The 15296-nt window shown below is 34.4% G+C and overlaps 1 protein-coding gene across 2 annotated transcripts in view; it reads right to left on the reverse strand.

The window, feature by feature from the left end:
* LOC150076224 (solute carrier family 35 member E3-like) overlaps positions 1-15296 on the reverse strand; it is a 113377-nt gene that overhangs the window by 60024 nt on the left and 38057 nt on the right. Inside the window, exons 2-3 of one of the 2 annotated variants that reach the window (XM_090387148.1) lie at positions 12417-12527; positions 2924-3085 (exon numbers count right to left, since the gene is read on the reverse strand). In XM_090387148.1, coding sequence (XP_090243274.1) covers positions 2924-3085; positions 12417-12527 — 273 coding nt within the window. The remainder of the gene's footprint in view (positions 1-2923; positions 3086-12416; positions 12528-15296) is intronic. The other variant, XM_090387149.1, reaches the window with a different exon arrangement.

The following is a 15296-nucleotide window of genomic DNA, read 5'->3' on the forward strand; positions in this document are numbered from 1 at the left end:
TTGGCTTATGTTACCCTTCTATGGGCAAATTCAATAGAAAAGTTTGGAAAAACTTAAAGCAGCCGCACTTGACATTTCTAAGGCCTTTGATCATGTTTGACATGGTTTTCTAAATAGGCTGACACCATAAAACCCTTAAACAAACTAACACTAACTAACTAAATAAGATTCCATCTTATGGTTTGCCAACTGGTTTTCATAATTGAGTAACCAGTTTTCTCTCTCACCACTCACTGCAGGTAATGGCAGATGGCTGTCTTCCAACTTCTCCATTAATGCTGGTGTTCCCCAAGGTTCAGTTTCTCCCACTATATATATCAATGACCTTCTTCCACTGACTGTAAACCGTATCCAGAGTCTTGCCGATGATAGCACACTATATTCCACCTTACTGTTTGAAAAATCTCCATACCAATGTTGGTTTCTTAAACTGGAAGGTGGAATACAATGAAAATGAAAATATCCACTACCAACTCCTTAAATGCTGATCTCAAAGTACTCTCCAATGGGGCAAGGATAACTTATTTGGATAATGAAGGATAACTCAATCTTTCTAAAACTCAGTTTTGTCTTATATCTTGCAAATAGGAGCCTACACCTCCTAAGCTAATCTTCGATGACACTCAGATTTCTAGACAAGATCACATACCCTGAAGTCTAATCTCTCTTGGCATAAACACATCACAAATATTGCTGCTTCTGCATCTGAAAAAAACTGTTTTCTTTCACTCTCGGTATTACTTTTTTTCAAAACAACTACTCACTCTGTACAAATTTCAAATCTGGTGATACCCCCAAAACCTCTCTCATGATTCTAGACCTCTATTCAAAAAAGACCTCTACAGACCTCTATTCAAAAAAAGGCAATTAGGTTAAAAAAATATATTAATGATTCATCTCTTACAAAGTCTCTCCACTCTGTCTCATAGATGTTCTGTTTCTGCTGCATGCATTTCTATAAATACTTCCATGGTCATTTTTCCTTTGAATTGGCTCTATATTCATTTAATATCCATTTATTGTCCAACTTCAAACTCAAAGAGCCAACTTTTCTTCTTCTTCATTTATCCCTTCAACTTTCTGGAACACCCTTCCTTCATATGAGAGTAAAGTGGAGGAGAAATTGTTGAAGATAAACACAAGAGGGGCACCTGGGATGGATGGGATCTATCCAGTTATATTAAAGGAGGCAGCAAAGGAAGTAAGCAAACCCTTAGCCATAATTATGAAAGCTACCTTGGACTCAGGAGAGGTACCCATAGACTGGAGATGTGCAAATGTGACCCCAATTCACAAAGGAGGATCAAAGGCTGACACAAGTAATTATAGACCTGTGAGTTTAACTTCTGTTCCAGGAAAATTAATGGAGGCACTGATTAAAGAAGCACTGCAGGATCATCTAGACAAGACTTCAGTTATAGCTCGGACACAGCATGGTTTTGTTAAGGGAAAGTCTTGCCTGACCAATCTGATTGGATACTATGATGCAGTCACAAAAGAACTGGATGCAGGGAATAACTTTGATATTATATATTTGGATCTTAGAAAGGCTTTTGATACTGTTGCACATGGAAGACTGCTGCACAAATTGGAACAGTGTGGCATTGGAGGCAAATTGCTGCTAGGGATAAAGGGATGGTTGAGAGGGGAGAAGATAGAGTGGTAACCAATGGACACTGCTCATCATGGACTAATGTTATTAGTGGAGTCCCTCAGGGTTCAGTGTTGGGTCCATTATTGTTTTCTGAATTTATAAATGATATTGATGATGGTATATCAAGCTTAATGTCCAAGTTTGCATACGATACAAAAGTTGGCAGGGTTGTTAAGGACACTAATGACAGTACACTGCTGCAACAGGATCTAGAAAAGTTGAGCAGATAGGCTGAGGTGGCAAATGAAGTTTAACATTGACAAACGTAAAATACTACATATGGGAAGCAGCAACCCCAGAGTGACGTATCAACTCTGTGGTACTACTTTTCATTCTCTACAGTGGTAGAGAATGAAAAGGACCTGGGGGTAATTGTGCAGGCAGATATGAAGTTCTCTGAGCAGTGCAGACGGGCTGCAAAAGTAGCCCATGGTGTCTTGTCAATGATATACAGGAATTTTTCTAGCAGGGATAAGGAGGTGATTATTCCCTTGTATAAGGCAATGGTCAGGCCACAACTTGAGTACTGTATACAGGTCTGGAGGCCTCATTTCAAGAAGGATGTAGAGCTGCTGGAACGAGTACAGAAAAGGGCAACAAGATTAGTGACTGGAACAAAGGATTGCTCTTACGAAGAAAGGCTTAAGTTTTGCAAATTACAGTATCTGGAGAATAGGTACCAGCGAGGTGATCTTATAGAGGTGTATAAAGCCTTGGTTTGAATGGTTTGAGCATGCTCAATGCCGATGGGATTCTTCCTCTTGCTCAGAATAATTATCTAACAGGGCATAAATTCAGATTGAGGAAAGACAGATGTAGGCTAGATGTGCAGAAATTTGTCTTTAGTCAGCGGGTAGTTGGTTGATGGAAGACTTCCATCCCTTGTTGTGGAAGTTGATAGCCTAAATAAATTTAAGGCTCAGCTGGACAGGTATTTCAAATGAACAGAGAGGTGAAATGGAAGTGGGTTTTTTTTGTTTTTTTTTTTTGGCTGATTCTGCATAAGCTTGCTTTCTTGCATCATATGCCTCTACTAATGCTAATATGTATTTCGTGAAAACTAATGTCAGCAAGCTTCTTCTGTCTTTCCTTTCAACCAATGCACAATAACAAGTAAGATAGGTTCTTATCCCTTTGTTTTTGTTTTTTTTTAAACCAAAAAACAAAGTGCTATCTCAAATCCATGGCTGACAAACCATGGTTGGGGAGGGATTCCTGTATTAACATCTTTTATTATACACTTCTTTGGTATTCTCAAAATTCACTTACCAAGTCAGACAATGACCAACTATGATAAAGTAATCCTCCAGATACCCAAGGGGGTTCTACAAAGGGTATACATAATAAAAGTAAAGTGGTAGAAAGTGGTGCCTGGTAATACAGTAACTGCATGGAATTTACTTGAAATTCTTTTTGCTTCTCTCCTACCCACTGAAAAACAAAACAAAAAAAAGTTATAGAAATTACTAGCACTTAATAATCATCACTAGTAGTACTCAAGTATTTTAATTCTTTAAATACTTGAAATACTCTACAACAATGATTTTCTGTTTAGTGCAATGTTGGATATATTAATGTCTTTATATGACCTGATTACATATTAACAAAAATAGCTATCACACTTTCTTTTTTCTTTCCTTTTTTTTTTTTTAATGGAAAATACATTTGTAATTTCAAGAATGTCACATCTCACTAGGGTTGCCAGATTTCTATGACTAGATTAAAGGACACTCAAAAATAATTAATGGTACCACTCTCCAACTACTCACTCTACCCCCTCCCACCCCAAAAAAGGAAAATTGAATGATTTTTTAATTAATAATTAAATAATTTGTTTATATTTTTTAGATTTTGGTTTAAAAATTATAGTTTTCATATTAACTATAAATATTTACAAATTTTAGTTTAATTTAGAATTTAAAATATTTAATGGTAAACCATGGCTTTCTATGGGGAAGGATATGGATTGATATATAAGGATAATGAACAATATAGATGATATAAAAAGCATGAATTGATCCAAATATTTTAATGCACGTTTAGTGCATTAATTAGCATCAAGTTAAAGTAATTTTAGATAAGCGAAAAAAAAAGCAAAAAAAAAACATACTGGTTTAATAGCTAGAAATCATTCACATTCAACATATTTTGTGCTACAGTTGGTCGTCGACTTACGACCGACTTCCGTTCTGACTGACAGGTCGTAAGTCGATCTGGTCGTATGTCGGCCATATATTTATTAACAGTATTTTTTAACCTTTCTAATCTTTTTATCATCTTTATGATTTATTTTTATAATCTTTTATTTTTCATTTTAAATACAGTAATGTTTTTATCTTTTACTTAGCGATACTGAATATACCTTCGTTTCTACGCCTAGGCTATCTCTCTCTCTCTCTCTATGAGGTTAAATTCAAATGTTCTCTACATTTTAATTGGTTTATTATTCATACTGTTTATAAAAAAACAAAACTACAATCTATAATTTTATTGTACATAATGTACTGTAAACACAAAAATACAATCTAAAATGTTTGTAAATTAAAATTTACAAAATCAATTTTCAATCTTTGATTGTGCTGGGTTGTGCATCGTCAGGGCCATGTTCTTGGGTTGAGGTAGGAGATGTTTATTTATAGAGACATTATGCAAAGAATATCTTTTTTTTAAAAACGCTTAAACCACCCAGTACTAGCCTGAAAATCTTCTGTGTAATCGTCTGCGGTGCGTGACTTTAAACTGAAACAAACTTCTAGCCTTTGCTTGCACTGTGTGAAGGCTCATGGGTGTATTTTTTTGTATTAAATCTTCCATCCACATAAACAACAATTTCTCCATTTCATGGATAGGTTCCTGTCGTTGTTTGGTTAAAATTGTAGACTTAATAAGTGCAGAACCTTTCACAGCTTCCCGAATTCTTTCTTTGTCCTTAAGTATCGTCAATACCGTGGAATGTGATAACTTCAAGTCACATGCTATCGTATTCACTTTCTTTCCACCTTCATACTGCTGGATAATTTTCACTTTACACTCTAAATCAATAGTTTTCCTTGACTTTTTAGCTGGCGTATATGTAGATGAAGTCATTTTCCTTTTACTAAACATTTTATGCGTATTTCAGTAGAATTTTAATTAATACACCACATGCAACAGATACTTGAAAGCGACTGGGTGTATGTGCCTGGTGCTGTCTTCAGGCCTCCCGTCATCGATGTGCCTCCTTACCTGGATTGTGGGTGTCACCAGTAGTGATTTCCTGATTTATTATTAATTTATTTATTTATTATTATTTTTTTTTTGTGGTCGTAAGTGCGGCCGGTCGTAAGTCGCATAGGTCGTAAGTCGACGACCAAGTGTACTTCAAGCAGCCTTAAGAACTTCGGCATCATTTTTAATTTTCTCAGAAAAATCTGAACAATTATCTTTAAAATTGAAGTAGATCATTAGTTCGCTTTTTATGAGTGAAACTGAACATCTATTTTGCCCATCCCTCCACTTCAAGTTTATTACACTAAAAATCCTTTCTGAATTTGCCGAAGTCCCAGGCACCGAAAAAACATAAGAAATGACCTTGAAAATATTTGAAAGCTTAAAATCAACACTTTTCAAAATTAAATGCTATTGACTTGAAGTACAGAAACAAGTTTTAAATTTTTCAGAGGTTGACACAGTTTCATAATTTGTTTTCAGTATCCAACTTTAGTTTTTCTATTAATTTAAAATATTCTGCTACTTCAACAAATGAGTCATAGTTAGGACAATCATTTTTAAAGTTTAATTTGCTGAGTTTCAAAAAAGGGGTATTTTCATTAAAATTAAATCTCTTTTTTGGTGCAATTTTTGAATCATTGTAAAGTTTAGAGTTTAATTTCATTTACAATCTAATGAGTTATAAGAATGGTGATGCTTAATTGAATGATAAATAAGAGTTATTTCAGCTGCAGTAACTAAATCCTTTTCTTTCATATTCTTTTTCCACAAGAATACTTATCAAGATTTGAAGAATTTGCCAATTTTTGAGCCAATTTATGAGCTTGTTGAGTCTTTATGCTAAGTAACTGCTAAGATGCCCATATAACCAACTTTAAATACATTTCTGCACATGTCGCCTCATGAGGATCATTTGTTGAAGCTAGCCATTCGTATCCTTGCTCCCAATTTTTGTTAAAGAACAAACCCTCTTCTTTTTTGGGGAAAATTCCATTTTTGATAGCTAAAATATAAAATGTTTTCAAAATATGTTTGCATATATCATGACATATGTAGGTGCCCATACCTGTACAAATGAAATACATAAATGTTTCTTTGTGAAGTTAAAGGAAAAACAGTTTAAACAAAGCCATTGAATTCCATATTATAAAAAGTGATTTTTCTGATACCTACAATTTTATTATCTATCAGTCACACAATTTTCGTGAAAATGAGATCATGGCCACACAGGGGCAAGTTTTTATGCCTTGTCAAAAAAATATAATTTCATTGAGACATATGAAGTTAAGTACATGGTGTTCGTGAAACTACATATATGAGCTGGAGAGACTAGAATAGGTTAAGATTATCTCTTTATGATTCATTTCTCATTGGCGGATTTTGCATTTGAGGGGGTTTTTGACATATCCCCTGTTAAAGTTTTGAGCTAAAACTTTGAAATGAAATTGTAATTTTTTTGTCAGTTTGGGGGGCCCTGCACATGTGGGGGTCTGAAGCGTACGTCTCCTATGCCTGTACAAAAATCTGCCACTGTCATTACGAGGCACGGGCATTGCAAAATGAAAATAAAGGACAAATTGTGTCCTTTCTCATTTCAATAAAGGACAAGTACAGTTTGGCTAAAATAAAGGATTGTCTCCTTTGAAATAAAGGATGTCTGGCAACCCTACATCTCACATATATTTGGCTTGGTGAGTGCCAGTGTGCAGTCACTGATTATTATAATGCCAAATGTCACTTAAGCACTCATCACGAGATTGTTTCACTGTGGATCAACTGGTCCGAAAATTCCATGTCATATCTGACCAACTATCTTTTAATCTTTGCTTGTCACTTTTGATTTTTGTTTTGTTTCTCTCTGGTGTGCTAAAAACATAGTAAGCTATTTAATGCTAGGCATCAATGACTCAAAGTGGCATCAGTAATTCTGATTCACTTTTTCTTCATGAAAGACAGGTCGACCTGTGCTGTGACTCTTCTTGTGTGGTCACAAAAAATTTCAGATTTGTAACTATATTTTTCTCCTTTATAGAGGGAATTGAAGTGTGAAAGTTAAATGAAAATGGCAACTGTTGAGAGGATCAAGCAGTCACTGAGTACCTTTATTTAAAGGGAATGTCACCAAAAGAAATTCATGAAGACATGCAGCAAACATTAGGGGAACCTTGTCCTTCATACAACACAGCCCAAAACTGGGTTGAAAAATGTAAGTATGGATGAGATAGAGTTGAAGATGCACACCCTGCAGTGGGAGCCCTGTTACTGTGTCAACACCTGCAAATATGGATGCCATTCATGACCTGATCATGCAAGACTGCAGAATAACATTGAAGCACATTGAGAAAACATTCAACAGTTCATTAATTCTTTTTAATTGGGACAAATTTATGATGTTACAAACTGCAAATTCTAAAGGATTCAGGGAAGTAATTATAAAAACTACTAAGCCTTTTATACCAGTTACAGGATACTGTTCAAGGATTAGATATAAGAGGTCTATGTCTAATAATGCAAAGAATAGTATCAAAGAATTCTTTGCTGATGTTAACACTACTGATGATCTTGTTCAGAATAGTCACAAAATGAATAAATATTTTGCATCCACATTCATATGAATCATTAATTCATATACAGATTAGAGATATGGATTAGGGAAGGGGGATTCACATGAATTCCTCATCCCAATGAAGAAGTTCACAGGAATGGGAAATACTAGAAACATCAAATTCTAATTGTGAGTTAATGATTTTGTGATAATTGAGAGAAAGTGGATGATAAATTTCTGAAGCTAAAAGTAAATAAGGCACCTGGGCTGATGGAATATATCCAATTATATTAAAAGTTAAGTAAAAGAAAGAAAAAAGTAAAAGAAGAAAAGCAAAACTTTAGGCATAATTATGAGAGCATCTTTACATTCAGGCAAGGTTTCTGCAGATTGGAGATATGCCAAGGATTAAACCTTCATCAATATCTTTGATAAATACAGTAAACCCCCACTATTCGCGGTATCTGTATTCGCGGTTTCGCGATCGCCGATTTAATATAAAATGAAACCTAAAAAATGTGAATTTTAAAGTGCCGTGAATATTTTCCGCCATAAAAAAAACATGGGCGTGGCTAAAATTATCTTTCCCGGTCAAAACAGCGCTAAGTGGGGGGGGGGGGAAGGGATGACAAAATTGCAAACGTGGATGTTTCTCGCTAATCCTTCTTCAGTATGTGTTATGAACTTGTTATGGAAGGTTTCGTCGTTTGCTTTTAATTTATATGCTTATAAATTGAATAAATTTATCAATTTATAAATTGATATGCTTACAAAAATGATAAATCTACCGTTTTGCAGTGTAAAACAGACTTTTTCGAGTGTGTTAACGGAAGAAAGTGACTTTATTGTGGACAAGTTCTTTCTAACCCCTACAAAAATATGGCTACGAATAACAAGAGAAGTGAAAATATCAAAGAAGGTGATGATATTAGCGAATAAAATTAAGTAATTAGATAAAATTTCTAATGGTGAAAGTGTCTCCTCAGTGGCAAAACATTATAAAATCAATGAGTCAACGGTACGATCAATCAAGAAATCGGAAGAAAAAATCCGCCGTAGTGTCCGTGAAAACACGCTAATTGCTTCAAAAATTTGGTCTGTAACTCGTGACATTAAATTAGAAAAAATGGAAAAAAATTTAAATCTGTGGATAGAAGACCGAACTCAAAATAAAATTCCGTTAAGTTCACTCATCATTCATGAAGAGGCAAAACTCCTTTATCAACACTTTAGCGAAACTGGTGATAGCACTGGCGGGATAAGTATTTTTGCTAGCAAAGGCGCTGGTTTGAAATTTCTAATAAATATTACATTTAATATTAAATTGTTTCTTATTTTCATTTCGATGCCATATGCTTGCATTTCACTATGTACTGTCTATGTACACATTCATATTATGAAAGTACATATAATACATACATAGACAAAATTTTAGACTAGTTTTTTCTTATATATTTCATACTTTGGAACGGAACCCCTTTATTATTATGGGAGCCATAACTCAGTATTCGTGTTTTCGGTATTCGCAACATTTCTCAGGAACGTAACCCCCCGCGAATAGCGGGGGTTTACTGTATACAAAACAACAATGGGCCCAACACTAGACCTTGGGGGTATTCCACTAATAAACTTAATCCTTAAAAAGCAGTGTCCACTGATTACCACTCTCTGTTGTCTCCCACTCAACTAGCCTTTCATCCAATGCAGTAACTTGCCCATAATGCCATACTGCTCCAATTTGTACAGCAGTCTTCCATGTACAATAGCATCAAAAGCTTTCCTGAAATCCAAGTATATGATATCAAAATTATTTTTTGTATCCAGTACCTTTGTGACCACATCATAGTATCCAATCAAATTGGTCAGGCTAGACTTCCCCTTAACAAATACATGCTGTGTCTGAATTATTATTGCAGTCCTGTCTAAATGATCCTGCAATGCTTCTTTAACCAGTGACTCCATTATTTTCCCAGGAATAGAAGTTAAACTAACAGGTCTGTAATTACTTGTCTCACCCTTTGATCCTCCCCTTTGTGAACTGGGGATACATTTGCACATTTCCAGATTATTTATGTTTACCTGACTTCAATCCAGTTTGAAAGTGAAGGCACTGTAACATATTACTAAATAGCAAATGATTTTTATCATGGTATAAATAATCTAAGTAAATGGTATCAATTTTCATTTACTAATGCAATTCATTCACATCAACAGGATTTATTCTCAAAGGCCAAAATCAATATATGATTTTCTACAAACTAAAAATGTTCAACTCATTTTCTCAAATAAAAATATTTGGTACCCTATTTACACTATGACTAGTTGATTTTGGTTCATACTATACCCAAAAACTGAATCATCATTGGATAATCATGCTGCAAAAAATAAAGATTGCACTGTCAGCAAACAAACTGAAATGAAAAGAAATAAGAACATGTAACACCATGGATAAAATACTGCCAATTATCCTTGGTTGATATAAGAACAATGTATATAATCTCCCATCTTCAAATCTTATTCCAAGACTTCTCCATGCTGCTTTAAGTAAAGGGGGAGGGGGCCCAGTGTGACTAATCTGATTAGCTATGAAACGAAGGAACTGAGATAAAAATAATAATTTTGACTTCGGTAAAACTTTTGACACATTCTCATAAATGACTGCTGTAAAATTGGAGCAGTGTGGCACTGGGGCAAGTTACTGCTATGGATCAAGAGATGGGCAGCAATAATCCCAGAATGATATACCAATCAGGTGTTAGCACACTCAAGGCAATCAAGAACAAAAGAGATCTAGGGCTAACTGTACAGGTCAAGATGAACTTTTCTGAGCAGAGTGGGACACAGCCTGCTAGAACAGCTCATGGGGAATCTGGGACAAGGATGTGGTTATTGCACTGCATAAGGCAATGGTTAGGCCACCACATCTTGAGTATTACATACAGGTTTAGCAGGACCATTTTAAGAAAAATATTGATATCTTGGAATGGGTGTACAGAAGAGTAACCAGATTAGTCAAGAACATAAAGGGATACTCTTACCACAACACTTCAGTTCTGCAAATTACACCACTGGAAACTATGCACTTGCAAGGAGACTTGATTGAAGTGTTTAAGGCTTTAAATGAATTGAGTAAACTTAAAAATAATGGTATTCTCTTTCTCAGACAAAGTACACAAGGGAACATAAACAAAGCTGAAAAAGGATGGTTGTAGGATACATGTGCGAAAATTTGCTTTCAGCTACAGAGTAAATGACTGTTGGAACAAACTACCATCTGGTGTAGTGGAAGTGTGTATGTTGAATAAATTTAAGAAAGAATTATAGATATATTATTTGAGAAGATAGACAGATGAGGTGGGTAGTGTTTTTTTTTTTTTTTTTTTTGGTTGATGCTATATAAGCTTGCTTCCTTGCAACATTTGCCAGTACTATTCATAATAATAAAACTGGCAGCACAAGAGAAAAATAAAGCACCAACTGCTAACTTCAATTTTATTGTACCAGAAAAGTTATAGTGAAAAATCTGTAGTACGAAGTACAATTAGATGGTAAATGTGGCCATTATGGGACAAGGAAAACAATTAACCTTTTCTCTCTTCATACTCTTTAACTTGGAGCAGTGGTGACCTGAGAGGTGAATTAAAACAACAACAACAACAAAAAAAAGAGCTTTCACATTACTGTTTGGTAAATGATTAAAAATCTGAAATTACTCTTAGCTTTCCAAATATAATCAAACTTTTAGTGCAATAGTTGCTGAATTTTTACTTAGGGTTTTTGCAGAGCAATTACACATGAGCATGTGTCAGATGCTGACACATGCTCATGTGTCAGATGCTGTGCCATTGTTAATGTAATACGTCCCCTGGCGCCTCTGTAGCCAGGTGGGAAGGAGCAGCAGTGCGTAGCACACGCTTCTTGATTAGACCGGGGTTCGAACCCGTCACCAACAAATATGGAGGATGCGGAAAGGTCAGGGAATGACCACCGCTTATTCCTGGAGCAATATGGCCTTAGTTGCTAATGCTCCTAAAAACCAAAAAACAAACAAACAATACTTCCCTCCCCATTTGCATGACTGCATAAACTGACTTTTGCTATGAAGTTCTGAATTGTGTTAGTTTTAGTTTAAGGATTACTAACCTTTTTACTCCCACAAATTAAGTAAACATCTACATCCCACATGAGTTGTTTTTTAAGTTTTGTTGTTGTTTTCACATAGTTAAAATGCAAGATGCAATATGAAAATGCAAATTTCACTCAAAATGGATGCTATTCTGTAGGTAGAAAGATAAATGGTATCACATGTCATGCATTGTGAAGTGTGTCAAATTTCAAATAAAATTTTGAAACTGAACTGTACAATAGTATCTTATATTTTTTTTTAAGATTTTTCTCTAAAAGTATTTGTACTTATAATAAGCAGAAATATATGTGCATGCACACATTTAAAATTCTGCAAACTTAATGATCTTTTCAACTAGAAAATGGATCAAATGATACAGTCTCATCTATATTTTTTGCCTAATTTGGTTTTCTTAATTTTCAGATGAATTAATATTTTTTCTGATTTTCTGAAAAATAATCAAAATGGCCAATAATGAAAAAAAAAAACATTTATTCTTTTATTAAAAAATAAAAAGATATATACAATAAGCATTTTTTAAGAAAAGCTTTGGACTGTATACCAAAATATTGGTACAGTCCATGGACAATTCAAAAACACCCAAAGTTTTTTTAGAGAAATTAAAAAGAAAACTGGGAGCAGTCAGGTGCCATGCCACTATTTGTTTAACAGTTTGGCACCACCACTTCCAAGTTAAATAGGTTGTGCATTAGAGAGAAGAGTGTAAAGCTATAAAGCAACTTAGTAAATTAGAATCTTAAGAGCTACAGAATGCTGACAATATTAAAGTAAATCAAAAAACATAATTCCTAATAAGTGCAGCACAATTAAAAGGATTAGCAATGAAATTTAACAAGAACATTTCAAATAATTTTACTTACTACTTGATAAAGAGATGTCACTATCACTCCAACAGAAGCATAAACAGTACCCAATAAATTAAATCTGATATCATACAGGGAATTCAGAATAACACCAAGAATTAAAGGTAACTGGGAAGAGAAAAAAAAATACTTATTTTTATTATCAACATATTACAGTACTATATTACAATTTTATAGTCAACACATTACTATTTTACAATTTTAACATATTACTATTAACCAAACTCTTCTTCCTAAAATTATTCTCTTAAATTTAGAAAAGCATTACACTATCTTAGCTAAAATACACTTTAAATTTTTGTAATGGTTGCAAATTTACCCTTGATTACTAAAAAAAAAAAAAAAAAATGCCAATATGAATTGTGAATACCAAATGTTTTGATTTGTTACATTAATTTAAACTAATTTAGCAAAACTGAGTTTAATGAAACAAGCTACACATTTCAATATACCATAGTCTGGAAGCTGGGATGAAAATTGGGAAAACAATTCTGAAGATGAAAACACTCTGAAGAAGAAAAAACGGGAACAAAACACTCTGAAAAATTTTTTTTTTCCTTCTGATATTTCTGAACCAGAAAAATCAGGCCAATTCCAGGACTCATTTAATAAACACCATGACAATATAATTCTTATATCTAGCTTTTCTAAGACATTCTAATATTAGCAGTACTAATTATTTTTGGTTCAATTAAAATTATTAATCAGTGAACTGCATAAAAGAGAATTTCCAATTCCAGGTACAATTATCATCTCTTATATAAGAAAGCATTCATTACAGAAACCCAAAAATTCAAAAATACATTTTACATTAAAAAAAATGCCAGATAATCTTATAACTATTAGCCATATTCTTCACTAGATCCTCTTTGTTTAGAAGATTTCATTTCTACATTGACATAATCCCAGGGGCTTACATCTGGTGAGTATGGGCTTGGCACACCCAGGGTCCTTAGCTGTATATCATCATTCTTCTCTTCCTTGGTGATTCCCTTCTACTTAATGACACACACACACACACACACACACACACACACACACTCTCTCTCTCTCTCTCTCTCTCTCTCTCTCTCTCTCTCTCTCTCTCTCTCTCTCTCTCTCTCTCTCTCTCTCTCTCTCTCTCTCTCTCTCTCAGGGTAACTCTGAAATTTCTTTTTTTTTTTTGGCTGGTGCAGCAAAAGCCTCAGGCTTCCTTGCACCATATGGTTAACGACGAAGATGACATGACCTTAAGAACCGGAGGGGGGAAAAATACTGGCACATTTTCAAGTTTTTTGAGTATGGAAAAGGCTAGTTTCAAATTCTATCTCAACTGGAGGTCTGTTCATCAACTTTTTTCACAAAATGGCAAAATTAGTCAGTCTTAGTCGGGGATTTCTGACTTTATCTCCAAGAAACAGGTTTCTCATCAAGCACACCAACCAAAGAATACACACTATTACAGACAATACTGATAATTCATAGCCTTAATTGCTTTGTCACTTAATACACACCACCACCACCTTCTCAGCCAAACTGAAAAAAAAATAGGTGATAAAAACTGGCAACACTACTTTAATTCTTAATTGGAATACTGTGATAAAAAAAAATAATCGACTGGTTTTGAAGAATCGTTAGTCAGGACTATGTGATCATGCCCCATGGAGGGCACTACATCCAGACAGCTCACAGGGTCACAAAAATAGTAATTTTACTGTGCCTCTTCAATGAAATGAACAAAATTTGCTATCTGCATCCAGGTATTGCAATTAACTGACATGTCCTGCCTGCAGTGATGAAACTACAATACTACTACATCTGCCACTATGGAGGTGCCAAAAAATTCAGAAGACCCAATGGTTGTTATGGAATATATGGTGGGCCCACTCAAGCATTATTATTTTTTTTTTTTTAGAGAGCAGAATTTGTAGTTAGTTTTTTCTCTGCACTTTTGCTTGTTTTAAGCAAACTTTTATATCAGCATGACCACCAACCTTTACTACTTAAAGATGTCATGCATATTATGCTTTGAACTTTGTCATCAAAAAGCAAACATACAGTTCATGATGGTGCATTACTACATCCTCACACTTCAATAAGGTTAGCTGCAAAATGCATGAGGTTGCTATTTATTAATGATAATGCTAACTGCCATGCTAAATTAACAAAACTATATTATTAATGCTAACATCATATGTTTAGTTCAGAAATAGAGCTCCACATGAAAATCAAGACAAAAATGTTTCTGGGGACACGGAATACTGCATCAAAAAATCAGAAGAATCCCATAAAATCAGAATGACTAGTCACTGTTCTCATGGAGCACCTTGAAGGAAGGGAGAAATAGAGTTAATAATGGTTCCAAAATTCTTTTGAAATCATAATCAACTCTGGCTGCAATGTTGCCATGGGAATTATTCATTTTTGCAGGGAGAATGGTTCAAAAAGGTCATGCTACATGTGGAAAAGGATAAACTGTTCCTCAGGAATGGAAACTCTGCCCTTATTCCTGTTTTCAGATTTAGAGAGATCTTTTTGAGTGTGGTCGGTCTCATTGAAGTAACTTTGGGTCATTTTTGATAATTTCTCAGTGGGTATAGTTCACACAAGCTCTCCAACTGTTTTCAGCAGTCACATGTCTACCCTAGATATGTTCAAGACTATTCTATTACATTAAAAGTTATTTGAATGCAAGTATAGTCATTCACGCAATAGCAGTAAATAATCTAAATAATATCACTAACTATTCTCGGAAGTGGGGAGAGAAAAGCAAAGCACAGGTATTGGAATGATCTGAGGAAACTGTTTGGGGAGGTTAATAACTTAACTCCAATCGAAATAAAGATCTTATTAATTAAAATCATTGAGTATTAGTTCAAATGAGGATCTTTCCTGAAT

Source organism: Mastigoproctus giganteus, chromosome 13 (genome assembly GCF_048544385.1).
Source record: "Mastigoproctus giganteus isolate SK-2022 chromosome 13, ASM4854438v1, whole genome shotgun sequence".
NCBI lineage: Eukaryota > Metazoa > Arthropoda > Arachnida > Uropygi > Thelyphonidae > Mastigoproctus > Mastigoproctus giganteus.